This window comes from Heterocephalus glaber, unplaced genomic scaffold, assembly GCF_053883595.1.
Source record: "Heterocephalus glaber isolate CG9 unplaced genomic scaffold, H.glaber_assembly_v1.0 deba00001523, whole genome shotgun sequence".
NCBI lineage: Eukaryota > Metazoa > Chordata > Mammalia > Rodentia > Bathyergidae > Heterocephalus > Heterocephalus glaber.
The window spans coordinates 24438171-24460147 of record NW_028258327.1 but is presented as its reverse complement, the minus strand read 5'-3'; the positions used below and the strand labels follow the sequence as shown (position 1 = coordinate 24460147).

General features: G+C 37.8%; 2 protein-coding genes across 3 annotated transcripts in view; one reads left to right on the top strand and one right to left on the bottom strand.

Annotated features, from left to right (window-relative positions):
- The first annotated feature begins 7 nt into the window (after nt 1-7).
- Nucleotides 8-10781, top strand: Rwdd2a (RWD domain containing 2A). Of its 2 annotated transcripts, XM_021240728.2 has the most exons (4): nt 8-124; nt 930-1047; nt 1148-1269; nt 2234-10781. In XM_021240728.2, the coding sequence occupies exons 1-4, from the start codon at nt 74-76 to the stop codon at nt 2909-2911; spliced, it is 969 nt and encodes a 322-aa protein (XP_021096387.1). In that variant the 5' UTR covers nt 8-73; the 3' UTR covers nt 2912-10781. The 2 variants fall into 2 exon arrangements, with proteins under 2 accessions (XP_021096387.1, XP_004860327.1); XM_004860270.4 differs by having other exon boundaries at nt 74-195; nt 930-1269.
- Nucleotides 10782-12806: 2025 nt separating this feature from the next.
- Nucleotides 12807-21977, bottom strand: part of Me1 (malic enzyme 1) — a 200663-nt gene continuing 191492 nt past the window's right edge. Inside the window, exons 13-14 of the mRNA XM_004860271.4 lie at nt 17462-17560; nt 12807-14603 (exon numbers count right to left, since the gene is read on the bottom strand). Coding sequence (XP_004860328.1) covers nt 14433-14603; nt 17462-17560 — 270 coding nt within the window. The 3' untranslated portion in view covers nt 12807-14432. The remainder of the gene's footprint in view (nt 14604-17461; nt 17561-21977) is intronic.

Genomic DNA, 21977 nt, shown 5'->3' with positions numbered 1-21977 from the left:
CGGCAGAGGAGCCTCACGGCCCCGCCCCGGCCGTGCCGCCGCTCTCGCGCATCTAGAGCCTGCAGATCTGCGGATGCGGCTCTGCGCGGGCTCTGGGGCTGTTTCAATTGAGTGGCCAGGAAGGGTGAGGCACCGCGATGGCCCAGGGTTTGGGCCTGTGTGCGAGCACTGGGATGCCAGTCTCCACTTCCAGATGTGGGTTTTGGGGGGAGGCCGACCTCGCGTTCCTGGGTAGCCAGTGTTCTTAGTTGGTCATGGATAGGGTCAGGGTGGGAAGTAGTGAGCCAGTGGCCTCAGCTACAGTAAGTGCTGCTGGGCTCCTGCATCCCTCTCCGGATTGTCGCGGTCATTTCTCACATCTGTGACTGCGGAAAGCCTTCTCGAGCTACCCCTCCCCCTGCGCTGTCATTTTCTGCCTTTACCTTTCAGACAGACACCCCCCGTCCTGGCACTGGGGGATCCAAACCGTCCAGAGCTCCCGAGATGCCGCCCCAGGCGAGGGTGGATCTCGGGGGCACGCTCCCCGAGGGTTCCCGGCGTGGCGTCCGGACCGACGGGTAGCGGCTGGCAGTGGGGGTGGCGGCTCCTGCAATCCTGGGCATAGGAGACCTAGAGCCTCGGCCTTTCGGTCCCTCTCGCCGCAGCGTCCTGCTCCGCGCTAGCCTATAACCGGGTGGGAGAGGGGTCCCTGCCTTTCTCGGAACGCTGACTTGCAGCGTTTCTGCAGGTGTCATTTGCAACCACCTGCAACGGTATAATTCGGAACACCTGTTGAAAGGGCCAATTCCTAACTCTAGATCGGGAGGCAGGTGGGGGGAGGGACTAGGAATCTGGACGTTAATGGGTATTTTGGGGATTGTTGTTTATATTAGATATGGGCATCAGGAGATTAAATCGATGGTGTGTAAATGTCCGGATCTGTGCCCTAGCTCTCCGTGCAGTGCTTCCTGCGGGACTGCATCCTGGGAAAGGGATCTTCTGGAAATTTCCCTGGAAACCAGCTGACATTATTAAGCCGAGAGCCCCCGGGCCTTTCCAGGTTTCCAGGCAAGTCGATTTTGAGACAACATGTCGGCTTTAGTGAACGAAAGCCTTCAGCTTCAGCTGCTGGAGATGGAAATGCTGTTTTCTATGTTTCCTAACCAAGGAGAAGTAAAACTTGAAGATGTAAATGCCCCGAGGAATATAAAGAGATATTTGGAAGGCACAAGGGAGGCGCTGCCACCAAATATTGAATTTGTGATTACGCTTCAGATTGAGGAGCCCAAGGTGGGTGCCTTCATTTGTTTCCGGTGTTGCTAGGTGCCCAGTTTTTAACTGAAATCCTTGCTGTGTGGGCTTCCTGTTTAGGAAATAAAGAATATTCCAGACGCATATTCCCTTGTTTGGAAGCAAAACCTGCAACATAGGATGCTCAATAAATGATTTTCAGTAAACATCCTGAACTTTGTATGAATATGCACATCTTTTAAACAAATATATGCCCAGTGCCTTTATTGAAAATATCTTAGTCTTACACTCACATTATTTCTGTTTACTCATCCAATTTCTTACCAATCCAACTGTTGTACAGATTACCATTACAGATACCATGATTTTCATAAGTCTAAATATTACGTGTAACCAAACAAGCTTTTAAAAAGGGAATGTTTTTGGATTTGGCCCCATATGCAGAAAGCAAATACATAAAATCTGAATGTTAAGAATGAATTTACTTCCATCTTCTGATTCATTCATATCCAACAGAAGCAGCATGGAGTAACATTGGACAGGTCATTTGAGGGCTGTTTTACCTATTTCCTAATCATCTTTCAGTTGTTATGCTAAGAAAGCTTCTTGCCTCCCTAGACTGTATTCTGTCCTGATGGTTACACACTTCAGTGAAACCCAGAACTTTCTCATGGTAATGCTTTTCATGAGTGAAATTAAATACTGCCTATATGGAATTTTTTTTTTTTGGTCTAATGTGTGTCTCCTTCACTAGGCTCTAGACTTCATGAAGGCAGTAGTGTCTGACTGTTCACTTCTTTATACCAGCACAGGGCACCTAGCATGTGTAATTCAATAAATATTAAAAAGAATGCCTAAATGTAAAGAATTGTGTATATAAATGACTTGGTAGATAGCTGACAATAGCAGTAATGATTATTCTCTTTAACAGAATGCAGTTGCAACTGATAAACTAGCTTGTGTGGTTTTATGATATTTAACTCTATTTGATTTTGATTTTAAGGTGACAGTTGACTTACAAGTAACCATGCCTCACAGCTACCCCTATGTAGCATTGCAGCTATTTGCCCGGTCACCTGAGCTTGATAGACAACAGCAGCTACTTCTCAACAACAGTCTCACTTCTTATATAGGGACTTTTGATCCAGGTGAGCTCTGTGTATGTGCAGCAATTCAGTGGCTCCAGGACAATAGTGCATCCTATTTCCTAAACAGAAAGCTTGAGCATGAACCATCTGCACACGCAAAGCCAGTCAAGAACACATTCCTCCGAATGTGGATCTACAGTCACCATATCTATCAGCAAGACCTAAGGAAAAAGATTTTGGAAGTGGGGAAAAGGTTAGATGTGACTGGATTTTGCATGACAGGAAAACCTGGTATAATCTGTGTAGAGGGTTTCAAGGAGCACTGTGAGGAGTTCTGGCACACAATTCGGTACCCCAACTGGAAGCACATTTCCTGTAAGCACACAGAGAGCATGGAGACGGAAGGAAATGGCAAGGACTTGCGCCTTTTCCATTCTTTTGAAGAATTACTCCTTGAGGCCCATGGTGACTATGGATTAAGGAATGATTATCACATGAATCTGGGTCAATTCTTAGAATTTCTCAAAAAGCACAAAAGTGAGCATGTTTTTCAGATATTATTTGGTATTGAAAGCAAAAGTTCAGACTCCTAGGACGTTATTGAGGCCTGTGCTTATAATTTCCCTAAGTCAGTTAGGGAAATCTATTATCTATTAATAAGACCAAAATAAAAAGGCCGGTGGCTATGTAGCATCTTCAGTGAGAACTCTAGCTCCAGAATTTTCAACTGGTGATGAAACAAATAGGCCTTGTAACTTTATAATAGTGCAATTGTGATGTTACCTGTAGGTTCCTGTGTTGTCTTTTGAAAACTATTTCATTGTAATAAAAACAGTCCATTTAACTAGTGAAGCTGATTTGATTAAGGAGTGTAAAGCCTCAAAGTTAATATTAGAAATCAAACTGCAGTTATGAATTCATAACTATGAACAGTGTTTCTCTCCTTCATGATGTCAGCACATGGGTGACATACCTGCTTGCATCATTGGAAATGAATTCTAAATGAAAGAACAAATGAGAATAAAGGAAAATCATGTGTCTACTACATTTCACCCCCTATTTCAAGTGTATTTGAGTAAAACTAGATACTAGAAATAATAGCAGAGAAATCTTAGTAATGAAATCCCAAGAGTAAAAGTAACAAACATCCCATGATATGTATTTTTCCTCAGCTGATTATATCAGTTGGTCAAAGATACTAGAAATAATGATAACAGTATTCTTCATTCAATTCTTATGCACAAAAAATATTGGATGAAGGGAACCGGTGAGGAGGGCTACACAATGACCTCATTGGAGGAGAAAAAAAAACTACAATTTGATAGGTCACTGACTGCCATGTCTTAAACAAAAATTCTGTTCCACCAGTCTATTTCAAAATGAGAGTTGATTTTAATGATTAAACCCCCTATTTAAGTAGCCCTTGCCAATCCTTCCATTACTAAGTATCTATATTCTCTAAGACCTGGGAATCTCCCAAGTGCTGAAGTGTTTCCTGAGCAGCCCCTACAGCTTTCCCCATTTCCATGGTCTCCCCTTAGCCTTACTGCCCTTCCCTGTGGAGCTGTCCATTCTCACACTGAGCCAAGGTACCCCACTGATGGCCTGGTCCTTTCAGGATGCTAAAACTAGGTGATGGGCTTGAGTGACGAGGAGGAATGCCTTATACATAACAATTCTGCTTGATGCCAGTGGAGCTCATATACTTTGATGAAACAGTACCTTCTGGTTTTACTGTCAGTCTAGGAGGCAGACATTTGTCCTTGGGCAAGAGAGGAAACATAATGGACCAGCAGACCCTGCTTAATCAGAGGCCCCCTGTGTCTGTGTGGCCTTGAAACTGGGTCTACCTGGTAGCTCAAAATAAGTTTCCTCTCAAGGCACAATTTTAAGCCAAGGCACTGGTGCAGAGCCTGCCCTACCAGAGATGAACTTGCCCTTTCGTCTTTAAATCCTAGCCTTGGATGGTACTGGAGCGCAAGTTATGACCTCATTCTTTACCTATATGCAAAGGGAAGAAATACTTTGCCAAAGATTCATTACTCAGCATTTATTAGAACTTAATAAAAGCATAGTATAGGAGTTATTTTCCACATAAACTCCCCAAATGATGAGTGTGATTAACAGTCATACTTTATTAGATCTTTTTTTTTTTTTTTGGTACCAGGGATCGAACTCAGGACCTTGCGCTTTCAAGACAGGCAGCAGCACCACTGAGCTAAATCCCTGACCCTTCTATTTTATTTTATTTTAATTATTTTATTTTATTTTTGTACTGAGAATTGAACCCAAGGCTTCCTACATGCCAGACCAGTGCTGTACCACTGAGCTACATACAATCCTAGTCTTTTCATAGGTCTTCCACAGATAACTTCTCTAACTTTTCATTCTTTGAAATGAGACAGTGTTTTACACCTTCATAGAGGTTTTTTCCTATGATTAGTAAAAATCACTACAGAAGTATAAACAAAATATAGAACAAAAATAGTTTATTTACATAATCTCAGGCTTATGGACTTTTTCTGGAGCTATTTCTAATATTTCAGAACCTGCTTTTACATACCAAATATACTCCTAAACTTTTTTTCTATTAGAAGCGCAAATAATAGACATTTATTATGGGAGAAGTGTAAGTTTTAGTAAAGATATACATTTTACATATATATGATATCATACATGATCATTCAAAACTCAGCTTTGTGTGTACACAGGTGGTGTTTGTTCAACTTGAAAAGAATGCGTACAACATTTCCCCCCACCCTCATATACACACAGCCCTTACTTGGGGAATCGCCTCTTTTTAGGGTTTAAGAGGGGAAAATGACTGGAATCAATTTGGGAAAGCTGCAGTGAATTTTTAAAGCTTACTGAATTAAATCAAGCACTTCAAGTGTATTTTTCTTCTTAATCCTTAGTGTTCTGTGTTAAGTATCTTAAGCTCTAAAGTATCCTAAGAGCTGAGGATAGTTTAAGGAGTGACCCAGTGAGTTGGCAAATATGACCATGGACCTCTAAAACATCCCTGCATCAAATTGAAAAATCAGGATTTCCTTTTTTTTTTTTTTTTTTTTTTTGTGGTACTGGGGATTGAACTCAGGACCTTGTGCTTGCAAGGCAAGTGGAGTACCATTGAGCTAAATCCCTGGCCCCAGAATTTCTTGATAGTTCACATGCCATCCATCAGAGAACTTGAAGAGGTTCTGAGGGTGTCTATCTGAGGTCTTCATGGACCCCTTTGAACAAGATAATTTATTTGCTTTTTTTTAAACCTCAAGTAGCCTAGCAGTGAATCAAAAGAACAGTTATTTTCTGAAGAGGGCATGGTATTACACAGAATCCTGATTAGGCACAGAAATTCTGACCCCCTTGGTTCTCCTTAAGGTCCACATGGTAGAACTTACATCACTGCAGCCAGAGACCTTTTTCTGAGTCTGGTCAAAGCATGGTCCCACAAATGAGTTTGAGTAGTGTACACACAAAATTTGAAGTCCACCAAACACCAAATGCTGTCCTTAGTAACAGGAGGAATTAATTCTTCAGTATGAAGGGGACATGCCGCCATGCCCAACACTGGACCTTCACAAAACTTGGCTCAGGTGGCAGGCTCCTGTGTTTGCATGACATTTATCTTCTACCTTCTGGCATATTTCTCACCAGGCATTCAGGGAACCCAGTGATTTCTGAGTTCTAGATCCTATCTGCAGAGCATCATCAGTGTGTTGGACCACCTAGTGCCCAGTACAGTGGTGAGATGGTCAAGGTCCAGTATCAAGAATGGTACTCTAATCCAGACAGAATTCATATAACACTGAAAATAGATGATATGCCTTGTTTATTGAGATATGGCAAACTTTCTGGTGGTCTCGACTTGCTGGAATAAAGAAAAAAAAAAGCATGGACCAAATTAATAGCTCCATACTGATTTGCTCCAAGAAAGAGAACTTGTCTGCCAGCAGCTGCAATTGAAATCACATCTGAGGAACATGTGCTATCATTCTGAGAGCCATCTGACTCCTGCATGTGCCAAAGATCATTGAGATGTGATCAGAATCACATCTCTCTTCTTTTGAGGCTGGGATTTATCTCTGTAAATCTCTTGTTATCTCCTAATGGAACGATCCTTTATTTATGATCAGAGACGTGGGGATACTGTCATAGAAGATACCAATTCTTATATGATAAACACCTACAATTTTATCCATCAATTTAAAAAACAAGTTATTTTTAAAATAATCAATTGAAACTTTATTGGGAAAACAGCTAAAGGATGGGTTCAGTTGTGTAATATGTATGTCCCATATAACACAGTGGTTTCAGAGACCCTAGAAATTTATATTCATATCTGTTCCCAGGTGTCCTCCAAAAGGCCTAGTTGCTTCCTTTCTAATGTATTTTGTTTTCCTAGTCAATGGAACCCTCAAGGGAAGAGTGTGGGAACACATTATCATAGAGTTCTTCATCTTAGGGGTTTTTCACTCATATCTATGTGTGGCACTTTGATAGCTGCAGTCAAGCTTTCCTGCTGTCATATATATCAAGTAGGGTCTACATGGGTTGAATATGTATTTGGTCCTAAATTGGGCTGAGATTCATCTGATGTGTACTGGTGTTGCTATGTAAGTTTTTTACAGTGATATCCATTTTTTTCTTGCTCAGCACCTATACTGTCTGCTTGTTAATTTTTTGAACATCATTTCAAGCCACAGGGCCCTTTGATTAACTCTCCACCACTGAAAATTTCTGTGGGCCAAACAATTCTGATTACTTTTGACCTGCTTGTATTATAACTGTTTCCATCTTGTGTCCATTTAATAAATGTTTAAAAATGCTATTAAGCCCCTGCCAATTCCAAGATTCTGATGTCTCCGTTGAAATATGAAAAGCACTTTAAGCATAGCACTTCTCACAAGCCTTCCCAACATAAAGTGAAGTCATTAAAATGCTTTGCATGGGCTCTGGGATTTCTCTGAAAAATGTTACGTCTGAAGGCCTTTGAAAAAGGGAAGAGTCACTGGTTAATCCTCTCAAGAGACTTAGTTATGGGATCATTAAGATGGGGATGGTCAGGTTGGGTTGTACACCAAAAATCCACTCCAATATTGCTACCATTGTAAAGCTTTGTTTTCCTTTCTATTGTTTCTAGGAATGTTTCTATTATGATTCTCATTTCATATAGGCCTTTACTAAGCCCATGTTTCACTCAACAACCTTAATGAACCAATGTAATCACTGCCAGTTGCTCAAGGATGCCCACTAAATCCAGAATCTGTGGCAAGTGCACCTTTGTTGATTCTGCCCAATCCAAAATTAATATGTCTCCTTAGAATAACATTCTCAGAACCCCATACATTTTCCTCAGGTTTTGCATAATATAAATGAGCAAAATCTAGAATTCTTTTTGTCTGAGTCTGCTCCTATAGGTCTGTCTTTCTAACTGTATCCACCCTTGCCCTTTTCCATTCTGTAGTGTGATTTTTTTTGTATATAGAGATTATGAAACATAATTTGGAATTTGGAATAAGTATGAGGTAAATTAGCTTCCGTTTGCAAACTAAGCATTAAGTCATGGGAGGATACTATAGGATCTTCAAGCAAGGCAATAACCACCTGTTTAGACAGGAGGCCCTCATGTGATTAGCAAGGGAGAACATGCCAACTACCCAGGTTGCCTGGGACTCAGAAGTGTCCTAGGATGTAGGACTTTTAGTCCTCAAATCTAGAGTACTATTTATCATAATTTAAGATATTCTAGGGCTGGAGATTTAGCTCAGTGGTTCTGCTGCCTGCCTCACAGGCACAAGGTCCTGAGTTTGATCCCCGGTACCAAAAAAAAAAAAAAAAAAATTAGTATATTCTGAGTACTCCAAATCCCCCTGCCAAGAAATCCTCATTCCAAATCGGGGTCCTACTGCTCTTGGTCAATATTGTAAGTAGGATGTTGGTTTTCAATTGTTTCTTCCTTACAGTACTAAGACTGTAGAGTCTTCCAGCAAAAACAAAAGGATTTTTCTAGTTTTCAAACTACTGTTGAGACTTTGAGCCTAAATTCGCTCTCCTTTACTTCAAACACACTCATCTGAAGCAGTAAGTCCTCTTTTGTAAGTGTCTTTGTGGGGTATAAAAAGTATGGTGCCATCCAATGGAAAGGTGGTTTTATAAAAATGTTACAGGGTGTCCTCATCCACTTTAATCATTGGATCTGGCACTGTGCAACTTCTGACTCTTACCCAAATGACCATGAAAGATAAAGGTTTTGAATCAATTCAGGACATCAAGCCATCCAGGGCAGTGCAACAAAAGACCTTCATGAAAGCAGACTTCTAGAACTGCTCTAGAAATTGGCAAAAATGATAGAATAAGTGTTTGAGGTGAGGGTGAATAGTTTGAAGGGGATTAATGGTAATGTGTCTTTTACTGTAATAAAAATTTTCTAAATTTAAGCACTCACTATATTTTTAGGTCATACCTTATTTTGCATTTATCCCAGGAGTTATTAATTTATATTTTTTCTTTTATCTTTTGATTAGTCAAGAATTTTATTCTATTTTAGTTCCTCTATTAACATTTAACTTTATTGTTTTATATTATTTTTAGTAGTTTAGAGGTTAGAATATGCTTCCTTAATGTATTAAAATATTCCTTGACTTACTGCAGGTTTGTAGATTGTTCATGAAGTAGTACACTACTTGCTATAATATGCTTTAAATAATATACTACTTCATGAATAATGTAAACCATATAACAGCATAATTCTATTAATCTGCCCTCTTCCCTTTGCCCTACTCTTAATATATATTTTATATCTACATATTTTGTTTGTTTGAGACAAGGTCTTGCTATGTAGTTCAGACTTGCCTTGAACTCACTAGGTAGCCCAGGCTGGACTCAAACTTGCAGCAATTCTCCTGCCTTGGCCTCTCAAGTGCTGGCATTACAGGTGTGCACCACACTTAGTTTCCTACATATTTTTATAAAATCCACATGCATTATTTGTTTCAAATAGCCAATAGTCTTAATTTCAAAATAAATGCTTATACAGACACACACACACACATATATGGTACTTTGTATTTCCCATACATTTACTCCTTCCTGTGTATTCATTTGTTCCTGTGGATCCATACTTCCATCTGGGATCATTCTCCTTCATCTTGCAGAACTTCCATTAGCATGTCTAACAGTGTAGGTCTGCAGGCCATGAATTATCTCCATTTTCATTTACCTGAAATGCTTTCATTGCTGAAGGATATTTTCTCTGTAAAGGATTCTAAATCACCAACTTTATTCTTTCAGCACCTCTAGAATATATTTCCATTATCTCATTTTTTTCTGCTAAGAAACTTGCTGCCATTGTTTCACCTGTGAAAGTATCATGTATTTTCTTTAGCTGCATTTAAATTTTCTCTTTATTTTTGGTTTTCAGTAGTTTGACTGAGATATTTCTAGGTATGGTTTTCTTGTATTGATCTTCCTTGGGGATTGCTAGCTCTTAATCTGTTGGTTGATGGTTTTCTTTAATTTGAGGAAATTCTTTTCAAATATTTATTGTATTCCAATATCTCTCTTCACTCCTTCTAGCCCTCCAAATGCAAATACATCACTTCCTATTAGGCAATATCTCTCTTTCCTTTTATTTTTCTTCTCTCTCTGTGCTTCACTTGGGGTAGTTTCTAATGGCCAACTTTGAGGTCACTGATCCTTTCTTCTGTTGTTAAGCCCATCCAATGATTTTTTTAAACCAATGAATTTTTAATTTCAAATATTTCATGTTTTAGATTTAAAATATATACTTAATTCTTTAGATATTCTATTTTTATGATGAAATCCATCTTTTCTTCAATTTTGTTGCTTCCCTTAATTTCATTAATATAATTGGAACAATTATTTTTAAACCCATCTGGGTGGCCTGTGGATCTACTTCTATTGATTATTTTTTCCTCCTCATTAGGGTTTACATTTTTCTGCTTTTCTCTATATAGTTTTGCTTTTTGGTTGTACACTGGGCATTGTATTTTAAAGCACTCTAGAGACTGGGGTCAACACTTTTCTGAGTGGGGGCATATCGTGTCATTTCTCCAGAAGGTAAGGTGAGGGACTGAGAATTAGGAATTAACCTAGATCAGGGCTGGATTTCAACTTTAGTTAGTTCCTTATACTTCTTAAAAGAGAAAGGCACGTTTTGTATGTATTACATGGGTGGGCTTCTGGTTTTCTGTATGTATTTAGAATAAATGTATTTTCTTTCTTAGAAACTTCAACTAAAATTGGCTTTATGGCAGAGATATTGCTATGTGTTCATTAAATCTGTCTCACTTTGTAGTTCTGTAGTCATAAAAATACAACATATCTGTTCTCTTGTCATAGCACTGGGGCCATATGACCGAAATGACTTCTCAGTAAAACTTCCTGCGTTAACCCTCTATGTTTTCTTGTTCTTTTGTTAACTTTTTTTTTTTTTTTTTGGTACCAGGGATCCAACTCGGGAGCTTGCGCTTGCGAGGCAGGTGGAGGAACCACTGAGCTAAATCCCCAGCCCACCTTCTGTTATCTTTTGAGGCCACATGATAAAAATGGTGACATTACAAAATGGACGGGCCCTCTCCCCCAACTGAGAACATTAGACAATGTTGTTAAGTAAGCATGATACTTTTGTGGTATGAGTCTTGATAATGGACGGTTATAGCCTCAATCAGCATAGCCTGAACTACACAGAATTACATTGAATTTGTGAATTATTTCTGGAGAGAAATAACAATTTTATATTAAGGCAATCCCATCAAGGGTACAGTCTATTTATTTCCATCTTTTATATATTTTAATAAAACAACTTTTTCTTCACAGAGGGTTATGGCATTTTTTTTCTATTGTTATTAGAAATTATAATTTATTTTTTGCCTACAGTATCTAAATCTAGTTGATCCTTGCAGATAGAGAAGAATACTATTGGTGGTTTATAAGATAGTTTTGTGTATGGCAAAGTTGCATTCTCTTAGTAATTCTTAATAGTCTGTAATGCTGATGGTTTTATATGCAGATATAATCTGTAAAAATGATAGTAACAACTCTTACACCTAGTATTTTTCCCAGTACTGGGACTGACCCCAGGGAGTTTTCATTGAGCTATTTCCTCAACCCATTCTTTAGCTTTTTATTTTGAGACAGGGTCTCAGTCACTGTGTTGCCCAGGTGGGCTTGAACTTGCTATCAACCGGTCTCAGCCTCCCAGAGTGCTGAAATTACAGGTGTGTGCCATAACCAAGTTGTTATATCTTTTTCTTTCTCATAGTTTTCTCTGTGGCCTCCTGTTAAATTATCTTAAACAGTAACAATAGTGGTTTTCTTAATGCCATTAGTGAATTGGTTGGCTGGTATGTCAACATTTTTGTATCTGTTTATAAAGGAAATAGTTCTATAATTTTCTTGTTGTCAGTTCATTTGTTATGCCTGGAATCTCAATCTCAATCTCTGTCTGTTTCTGTCTGTCTGTCTCTGCTAGTTCCTGCTTTATCTCTTAGGTTACTACTTTAACATTTATTCCCTTTCTGTAAATGCGCATTCTATAAAAATTGTTCAATAAATTTTCTCGTCTTGAGTCTATGCTCCCTTCCTAATATGCTTGACTGGCTTATGAATAGGAGCTGATAAAACTATATTTTTTGTCTATTTTATTAAAACATTTCTCAAAATAGTTTGGAGTAACACTTCTCATAGACTTATTTGCTTTTTCTTTTTTTTTTGGATTTTTGAGACAGGGTCTTGCTATGTAGTTCAGGCCGGCCTCGATCTCACAGAAATCCTCCTGCCTCAGCCTCCTGAGCATTGGGATCACAGGCATGGACCACCATGCCTGGCAAACTTCACTTCTCTTATGGACATGCAGTGTTATCGCTCTCAGAATATACATGTCTCATTTACATCTGCACAGTTAATACAGGGCTTGTCTGAATTGAATGAAAATGTAAGTGTAAAAATATAACTGGAATTTGAAGACCTGATAAGAACAAAAAAAATCTAGACCATCTCAATAATTTTATGTTGATTACATGTTAAATTACATGTTTCTTTTTTATGAATCTATTAGAAAATTTAAAACTATGAATGGGAAAGTGTTGTTCTGCACTGTAGCCTCATCAAAGGAAAACCATACTATAAGAAAAAATAAATTTGGATTTAAAGCCTCTCTCCTTTGCTTATTAGCTCTACCAGCTTGGTAAGTTATTTAAAACATCAATTTCATAAGGAAAATGGGGATTACGTTAAATAAGATAATGTATGTAGGGTAAATGAAACCTGGTAAGTAACATCTAAAGCTTGTTTCATTATCTTCGAGAACAAGGAAGTAGATCACTCATCATAGAATCTACTATATGACTACTATGTATATAATCAATGAAGTTCATACTGTAATTTGCAGTTATTAGAACTCTTTAAAATTCATATGACCTCAAGATCCACCATTATTAAATTGTAACAGTATTTTAAGAAAAATAAGTCATTGTTTGATTTTATTCATTCACTTATTTCTATGCTTTAATAAATGTTTTGCATAGGTAAATACATTTAGTTATATGACAACATGAAAACAGACAACAAATAGATAACCATTCTGAATCTTTTCCAAATAACTCTATTGAGGAAACTTTTGACTAAATGTTACCTTTAGAAAATCCCCAACCCCTTCTACCCAAATTTGAAACAATTTGTGTAACCTTCAGCATGCAGTAAAATCATTTCACAGAAGTTTATCTTGAACAGCTCATACTCTTTAAAGCACTATCTCGAAAATAAAATTCTACAAATTATTCTACAAATAAATAGCAAATGTTAATACACCTGAGCTTAAGAATTTAAAAGTGTTGAGCTGGGTGTGGTGGTACATACTTGCAATGCCAGCACTCAGGAAGCTGAGACAGGAAGATTGCCTGGGCTACATAGTGAGTCCAAGGCCAGCCTGGAATACATAATGAGACCCTGTCTCAAAAAAAAATTAGCATTATTTTCATTAGTTCATTCATTAATATGTAAAGTAAATTAATACAATTTGGGGTATAACTATTCTTTCTTATAGAATGGCCTTGGTAATTAAAATATTTTAGTATCTGACAGAAAGATAATTTCTGATATCAGGGACAGTTACAAAACTTTTTCCAAAAGTTTCTAAAAGTGAGTGAACTTACTGTCACAGTGAGTTCTCAGGTACCTAACTCAATCAAAGGGACTTTAGGGCAGGTCACTCAAGTAGAAAGCCAGCTTGTCTGGAAACCCTGGCCTTACTCCTGCTTCCTGAAATCTTTGTCAGGCAGTTCCTTCTCTAGGATCTTGATTCTCCTTTCAACCCTTCTTACAGTCCAGGCTGTGCTGACCTGAGGTACCTATCTCTAGATAGGGGTCACAGCCTACACAGGCCTCAGTAACAGAATGGTAACTTAGAGAGCATTTGATCAGGGGAAAATAAAGGCCCTTTTAGCAAGGATTTCTGATTGAGGACCAAGGTATCAAGAGCTCTACTCTATAAGATACAACAATGACAAACGAATATTAAAATCTCAGGTGGCTCAAGGTGGTAAACAGCAGTTATCTTTCTTAGAAATGTTAGAATTCAGTTACACAAAAAAGAACAAATATAATCTAAGACTGGAATGAAAATACAACAAGTTATTTTTCTCTAGGCAACAAAGTAATGTTCTGTTTAGAAAAAGTTCATATATGGCTAAATTCATTTCTACCTTTAAAAAAAGTGATTTTTAACAAAATGGTCAGTAAAAGAATTATGAGTTTTAATGTTGATCATATTAATTTATTAATAATTTTGGTCTTCCCGTTAGTTATATAAAAAGATTAATTTCTCAGTAGTAGGTAGTAGGTACAACAGCATTTAAAGAGCCTTTGGGCAGAATAACTAAGATAGAAACCAAAAGGTAACCAAAAGGTAAATGAAGAAAAATTATATAGTGTAAAGTTTATCCTAATTTATATTAATCTTCCATAAACTTTAGATTGTTAAAATTATCTTAGTCTAAGCATATTATGAATCATCATAAAAGATTCCAACCTTTAAAAATTATGAAACTCTTCAAGATCTCACTACGGAAGTTTAAAATTTCAGCTACTACGCTATTTGTCAACTTTGCTCTGTACATTCTGGGCCTTTTCAGGCCAAGAGTAACAATCAGGGAGAATCTGGTCATATTCCGTGCTATACATCTGAGAGCAGACAAATGCTTCTTTGTTTTGTGGTTCAGGATAAACTGTGGCTGTTTTTTCTTCGTATGCATCATTCACAATCTAGAAATAAGAAAATAATATTATTTTAATGAATAGAGGGTCTAGGGAGCACATGTCAATAGAAGATTTTATCCATGTCAAAAAGTAACTTATAATTTATCTTTGTTTCCAAGAAAATTAAGTGTTACAATAAAATCATATAAACAAAGAAGATATAAAATGAAAATGACATTATAGATCATGTAGCAAGAGGAGACAATGATATCAGCAAGTAAGGAAAGTGTGAATGGTGGAGATCTGTTTAAGTGTGATCATAACAGAATTTCATAACAGGATCTCGCCATGTAGTTCAGCTGGCCTCAAACTCATGGTGATCCTCCTGCTTCAGCCTCCAGAGTACTGGGATTACAGGCATGAGCCACCAAGCCCTGCAATTCAGCCATTGTAAGTGAACAATTAAACAACTGTGAACTCACAGAATTGTGGAAAGCAATAACATGCTCAGTTTTAGATTACTGCCATCACCAGTAAGATTCTCGTGCCTGTTTGTAATGGCCATGTTGCTTCTGTAATAAAACACACTATCACCCTGCTGACACAGATTTTGTGGATGATCATCTCCCCGTGCTGCTCCTAGGTAACCATAGTACAGTAAGGATCTCTCTCATTATCCCTTTCTTGTCAAAGTCAAACACTCTGGAAGAGTAGCTTACATTTCACTGCTTTCCTAATTCTCCCCTTACGTCAGAATCTCTTGTACTGAAACTGACTCTATGAAAATCTCTGATAACTTTCTAAGGCCAAACTTTTTCTCTCCAATGTTCAGTTTGGTTTCACCTCCAGGAGGCTGAAATTGTCCCATTTCTAATTTCTAACACTGTGCTCAGTTTGAAGTCTCTTAAAATCCTAATCACTTCTCCTTAACTAGCTTCTTTCTTCTGTTTTCTAGACAGAATAGTAAAGTATCTTCTATCCTTAGTTTCCCTTCTATATTTGCTCCCTTGGCAATCACCCACCACATCTTGGGCTTCACCATCATTACATGAGGATGACTTGCAGATCTTTCTATCTAGCCTCACTTTAAGTTTCAGTCACATCCATCTTATTAGCGTTGTACATTTGTGCCATTGGTACCTTTGCTTATTCATTCTTTCTTTCCACAGTATCTCCCCTGCTGACAGACTCTGTGGAAGATCACCTCCCCTTCCTGCACTCGGCCCAGGACAGCAATGATCTCCTCCCTCAATGAGGCTTCAGGCTCACCTCTTCCTGTCAGTGTCAAACATCTGATTCCCCACTTCCTGTCTATCCACTCCATTCTCCCATTGCTCAAGGTATATCTACATCTTTTTATATTCCTTTCTTTCTCCTCTAATATATGCTACCTTATTTTCCTTTAAATTGTCAAAATTAACTTAAACATTAATATGCTGTTCAGTATATTAATAGTTCAAACTAGTTAAAAACCACTAAGTACATATTATTAGAAAACATGAGCATACTCTCACACGTAGATGAACAAGCAGATTGTTATCTAGACTTTGGTGATAGTTTATTGCTTTTTTCTTTTTTGGTACTAGGGATCGAACTGAGGACCTTGCGCTTGCAAGGCAGGCGCTGGAACCACTGAGCTAAATCCCCGGCCCTAGTTTATTGCTTTTGAAGAAAGCTACCTTCAGTCAACAAGCAAAATGATGTATCAATCTTTTAAACAATGTTGTTTAGATAAACTCCCTAATAGCTCAAACTAGTGATCCTTCAACCAGGAGCAATTTGGTCTCCAGGGGGACATTTGGCAATGTCTGGCAACATTCTTGATTGTGACTACAGTGCAGATCCCACTGATATCTAGGGAGCAGAGGCTATGAGCTGCTAAACATAGCACAGTAGAACAGCCACCAGAGTTATCCAGCCAAAATACCCCTATGACTGAGGTTGAAAATCCCACTCTAAACACATAACTACTGTTAGGGGCTAAATGTTGGTTCCTCCCATCCCCCTAACCACTGAAGTCCCTAACCACTGGAGTCCTAACCACTAACACTTTAGAATGTTCCTGTATGTGGAGATATGGCCTTTAAAGAGATAATAAAGTTTAAATGAGGCCAGAGGGTGAACCCTAATCCAATTTGTCTGGTGTCCCTGTAAGAAGAGGGGAGAGGAGACACCAGAGGTGCACATGCACAGAAAGACAGCAAGACACCTACAAGCCAAGGAAAGCAGCCTCAGGAGAAACCCATCTTGAACTGCTAGCCTCCAGAATGCAAGAAAATAAAATTCTGTTGTTTAAACCACCTAGTCTCTGGTATTTGACTGTGGAAGCCCCAGAAAACTAGTACAACTATACTTCAAAAAGTCAATTGATGTCTCAGTTTAGTTACACAAAAATTTCCTGTTTTTAGATTCTTCTTTTTAACTCTTCTAAATAGATCATCTACCACCCTAATAGCTTTTGGGTTCTTTACCCTCTTTTCCCCAGCACTATCAACTGAGATCTTAGTCTTTTAAGATGCCATAAATCATAGACATGGATTTGGCAGGTGGTTGCAGGTCTGTCACTTTGCCACATCTTCAGTAATTTGGGAATTATCACAAGTATAATATGGAAAAAGTATAACTGAAATAAGGTGAAATAAAATGGGAGGAACCAGACTAAAAGGAAACTCTAATGAATTATTTAAATTAAAGGAGAAGAAGAACAATAGGGAAATTAATGATCCATTTCAATTCTTTCATTCCTCTCTAAGGATAAAATGTAGCTCCTAAGCTCCACAAAGTCAATATGTCTCATTTCCCTGATTTGTGAGAGTCAAATTAAGCAAGTTATACATTTCAAGGAAGCAGATTTTTAATATTAAAAATTCATACTTAGCAAGAGAAAGAAGGAAAAATAACAAGACGAGCATAAATGACTTTACCTTTACTGCAATTTTCAGCGAAACATCTCTAATAATATTCAAAGGAGGATAGAGTCGGCCCTCTTCGAGGTGTTTATCTGATACTTGCTGAGATATAACCTTAAAAAAGAAGAGGAACGAGAAGAAAAATATTTATATATCACACCATGGTGGTAGCCATGCAGATAACTAAGGGAATGGCAATCATATAAGTTGTTTTATTTTAAATTTTTCTTAGTACATGTTCACAGTACATAATGATTACACTCATTGTAAGGAATTGGTACATGTACATAACACATTTCAATTTTTTTTTCCTTTTACCTTCTCTCCACCCCCTTTTATTTTGCCACCATCAGATTAATTTATCTTATAAGTCTTTAGAAAGTTAATTATCATATATACAGATCAACAACCAGACTAATAGGCCAAGAAACATAAAACACATAAGACAATTATACTAAATTAAGGAATGATTTTAGATACACTGTCCATGCTGGATTACAATGACTTTTTTCCTCTCTCTTTTTTCTTTTTATCTTTTATTTCCCATTTTACTTTTATATTGAGTTTTTTGGGAATGACAATCATGTAATTTCATTCTTCTTTTTCTATCAATCTAAAAACTACGCCCAAGAAAGGTATACTAATTGCTAGGATCACACAATCAGTGTGATGGGAATAGAATCCAGGTTTCCTCTCATTCCGATTCCTTTGTATCGTTTCATAAAATGCTGGACACTTTCTAATTACTACACTAGAAGGACAGGAGAGAAAAGAAGAAGAGGACGACAGAATTAATGGGAAAAGGACCCTTCAGATATGGCAAGGCAGCTACCCAAGGCAAAGTGTGTAATTACTCATATACCTTCATTCAGCAGGTAGAGCAGGAGCCTGGGGAAGCCATTTCAGAGTCACACTGTCAGGAGGATTTTAGTTCTACACAAACTCTGGATTATCTGATCAACTAACAAAGTTTGCATTCACTGTCCCTACATCATGCCCTAGTTCTAAATCAAATAGTGGTTAGACTATTTAGTGATCCCTATTAGGGAAGAGAGGCAGATTCTTTGACCTCAGTGCTAAGACCTTAAGTGTCTAGGTAGGTTGGAGGAAGAGTAAAAGAGATGAGTCTTCCCTGCCTGCTACTTTAGGCCTCTGTACTGCAGGGAGAGGAGATGATGTTTCAAGTAGGTATAAAATTTTGAAATGGGTAGGTGTTTACTTCTTACTGACTCAGAATAATCCCTAACATATGGTAGGTACTTATTTAACACTTGTTTAGTGAACTGATAGTTATGGGATTTTACTGAGATGACCTTAAGAGGAAAAGAAAGATTTGATGAAAAATTATTTTAAACAATGATTCAAATAAAATAAAAACATTTTATGCTAATACTCTATTGAACAGAGATTATTTTTAAAACCTTGTTACTTCTGTTATTTTGCAAAGGATTCTGGCAGATTAAATCAGTTAGAATTTCTTAAATGTTAAAGCAAAAGCTTTTATGGGTATCACATTGTTATCTACTTGGATGGTGGTTGAAGGCTCAGGCTCTGGTGTGAGGTAAATCCATATTTAAATCCTGACTGTGATTACTGTTTGAATTTGGGCAAATTAATTAACATTCTGAAGCCTCAGTTTTCTTATTAGTAATATAGGATTGATGACAGTTCATAACTCAAAGCAATAGTACGTAAACTAAATGTCAACAAAGAATTTACAACACTGTCTATCAATGTGTTCAATGAATCTTGGCTATTTCATTTTAAAAATAACAAATAAATGGCCAGCATGGCAAAGTGTAAGTAAAATAGCTTTTGGGGTCATATCTAGCTCTATATATTAGCTATTGGATTTGGGAACAAGTCAGTCAACTTGAAACTGTTTCAACTGTTCGTATGACAAATGTGTATTGCCCTTGTAATGACTGGCATATTGCAGGTATTCAATGTCATTTTTTTTTCTAGAATGCTACACAAATGTCACTTTAAAGAAACTAGGAATAGTCAGAAGGTGGCTGAGTAAAGAAGAATCATTCTGAATCCTTACTCTCCTGTGCCTATCACACAGAGAGGGAGTCAAGAAATTGTGGAACAGGGTCAAGCAGCAAACAAATGTCCATGGGAACCTCACTAAAATATAAGGAGTTGATTCTAGGGGTGCTATGCTTTGTTAAGTTTAAATATGTCCCCCAGTTCATGTGTTAGAAGCTTGATCCTCAGTGTGACAATGATGGTATGGAATTTTTGGCAGATGGAGACTGATGGGAGGTCCCTATTCAGTTGGAAACACTATCCTCACAAGGAGCTGGGGAAGAACCCGGTCTTTCTCAGGCCTCGTCTCACACATGCTCACCATCTACCATGGGACCCTCCCCAGAGCTTGTGCAATGCTGTTTTGAACTTTGGCCTCCAAAACTGTGGGATACATAAAACTCTTTCTTCATAAAGTTAGTCTGCCTGAGGTATTTCATTTATAATAATTCAAAATGGATTTCCCAGAAATGAGTATACAGGAGTTCTAATCTTGCTCTCATTTACTGACTCATTCAAAAATCTATTTGCTGCCTTTGTTATGCTATTAATGTTTCTCTGTAACTACAAAGTGGTTGATTTCAAACAATCTCTCTCCATTTCATTCTATGTTGTGGCAGCTGAGTTTTCAGTCATCCAGTGGCTTAAGTGAATTGAACGTTGCTGCACACGCTGTTGTCCATGGTGACCATTCCAGATACCTCTGGGCAGGTATCAGAAAGAGGTAGAGCAAGGTGAAGAAAACAACAGCAAGGTGGAAAAGACACCAGCATGTGGCTGAGACAGACCTGGGTGAGGATGGGAGGTCAAAGCTTATCTCCTAGGTATGAACACAGGGTGAGTAGTCTAGTCCCAGACTACCCTGTAGACTACAGGGCAGCACTGGGTGCTCTCATTAGACTCCACAAGACTGTCCCCAGTGCCAGAAAAGCTAAAAATCTCCACATAATACAGAAATGTCCAGAAATACTATTATAGATTGGTGCTAATACATGAGCTTTCTAGTTCCATATAAGATGAAACTACCATTTTTATTATAATTATAAATTAAACCTGCTTTGCCAAACAAAAACTCACTAGATATTTTATATGTTATTTTTGTTAATTATAAAATATGTTCTGGACAAGGAAGACTTTCCTCTTTTTCGGGCCATGTGACAGTGAGTATCGTGGTACTATATTCATTTTTCTTGCTAAATAGACTAGTTCTATTTAATTCAACTTTACAATTATTAACGGTTTCTGCTTTGTGTATAACATTGCCTAGGTGCTACGAGAACTCGGAAAGAAGTACATGGCTTTTTTTTTGGTACCAGAATTGAACTCAGGACCTTGTGCTTTCGAGGCAGGCACTGGAACCACTGAGATAAATCCCCGGCCCTAAAAGAAGTATATGGAAGATTCTATCTTTAAAGGAAATAATCAGCCAGGGATGGTGGCCCATGTCTGTAGTCCTGGTACTCTGGGAGGCTGAAGCAGGAGAATTGCAAGTTTGAGCCCAACCTGGGAAACTCATTGAGATCCTGTATCAAAATAAAAAAATAAATAAAAAGGGCTGGGAACATAGCTCAGTGTGAAAACTTAGGCCCTGGGTTCAAATCTCAATACTACCAAAAAATCTACAATTTAATCTTTTAAAGTATAAAGCTTTTTAAAAAAATAATCTACAGTCTAATCTTTTTGAAATATGAAGCGTTCAAGAACAAAACACAACTAGGAATAAAATTAAATGTCAATTATGTTTGATAAAAGGACAGCCACAGCTTACAAATCATGCAATTAAAACCAATTACTGCCAGGGATTTAGCTCAGTGGTTTCGCCGCCTGCTGTGCAAGTGCAAGGACCCGAGATCGATCCCCGGTACCAAAAAACCCGATTACTTATAAATATGAATATTGGATCACTGTATAGACTGTTAAATTTAATTTCTTATTATTATTGTTAAATAAACTGTGAGACAGAGGGGGAAAAAAGGACATCCATGGCTAAGAAGAAAGATCAAGACAAGCCGTACTTGTCACAAAAAGACTTTAAGATGAGGTTAGATTAAGCAGTACCTTCAAGGACAGTCCTGGGCAGGTGGAGGATAATTCTCAGGGCTTTCCAGGCAGGGTAAGCTATAAAGTACTTACACAGGCAAACATCTAAAGCTTTGGGATGAAGCAGAATGACAAGAATGCCAGGCTTCTAAGGTTTGGTGCTTGCTTGGAGAGAAGGTGTCACTATTATAAATATGAATGTTGAGGGTGAGGAAAGATGATAAGTATGGTTTTAAGCATATTGTCTTTAAGGATATGGCATGATATTTCTGAGGGAATTATTCAATAGGAAACTGGAATGAAGATAAAACTTCAGTTTTAGAGAATAGTCATAGACAGAGTTGGCTACTATTAGGATAAAGATAATGGAAACAAATGTATGGGAGAAATATTTGAAAGTATATGAAAAACAGCAGAAAATAGTTAGGACCAAAAAAAATGAATGTGCTGGGGCGGGGGG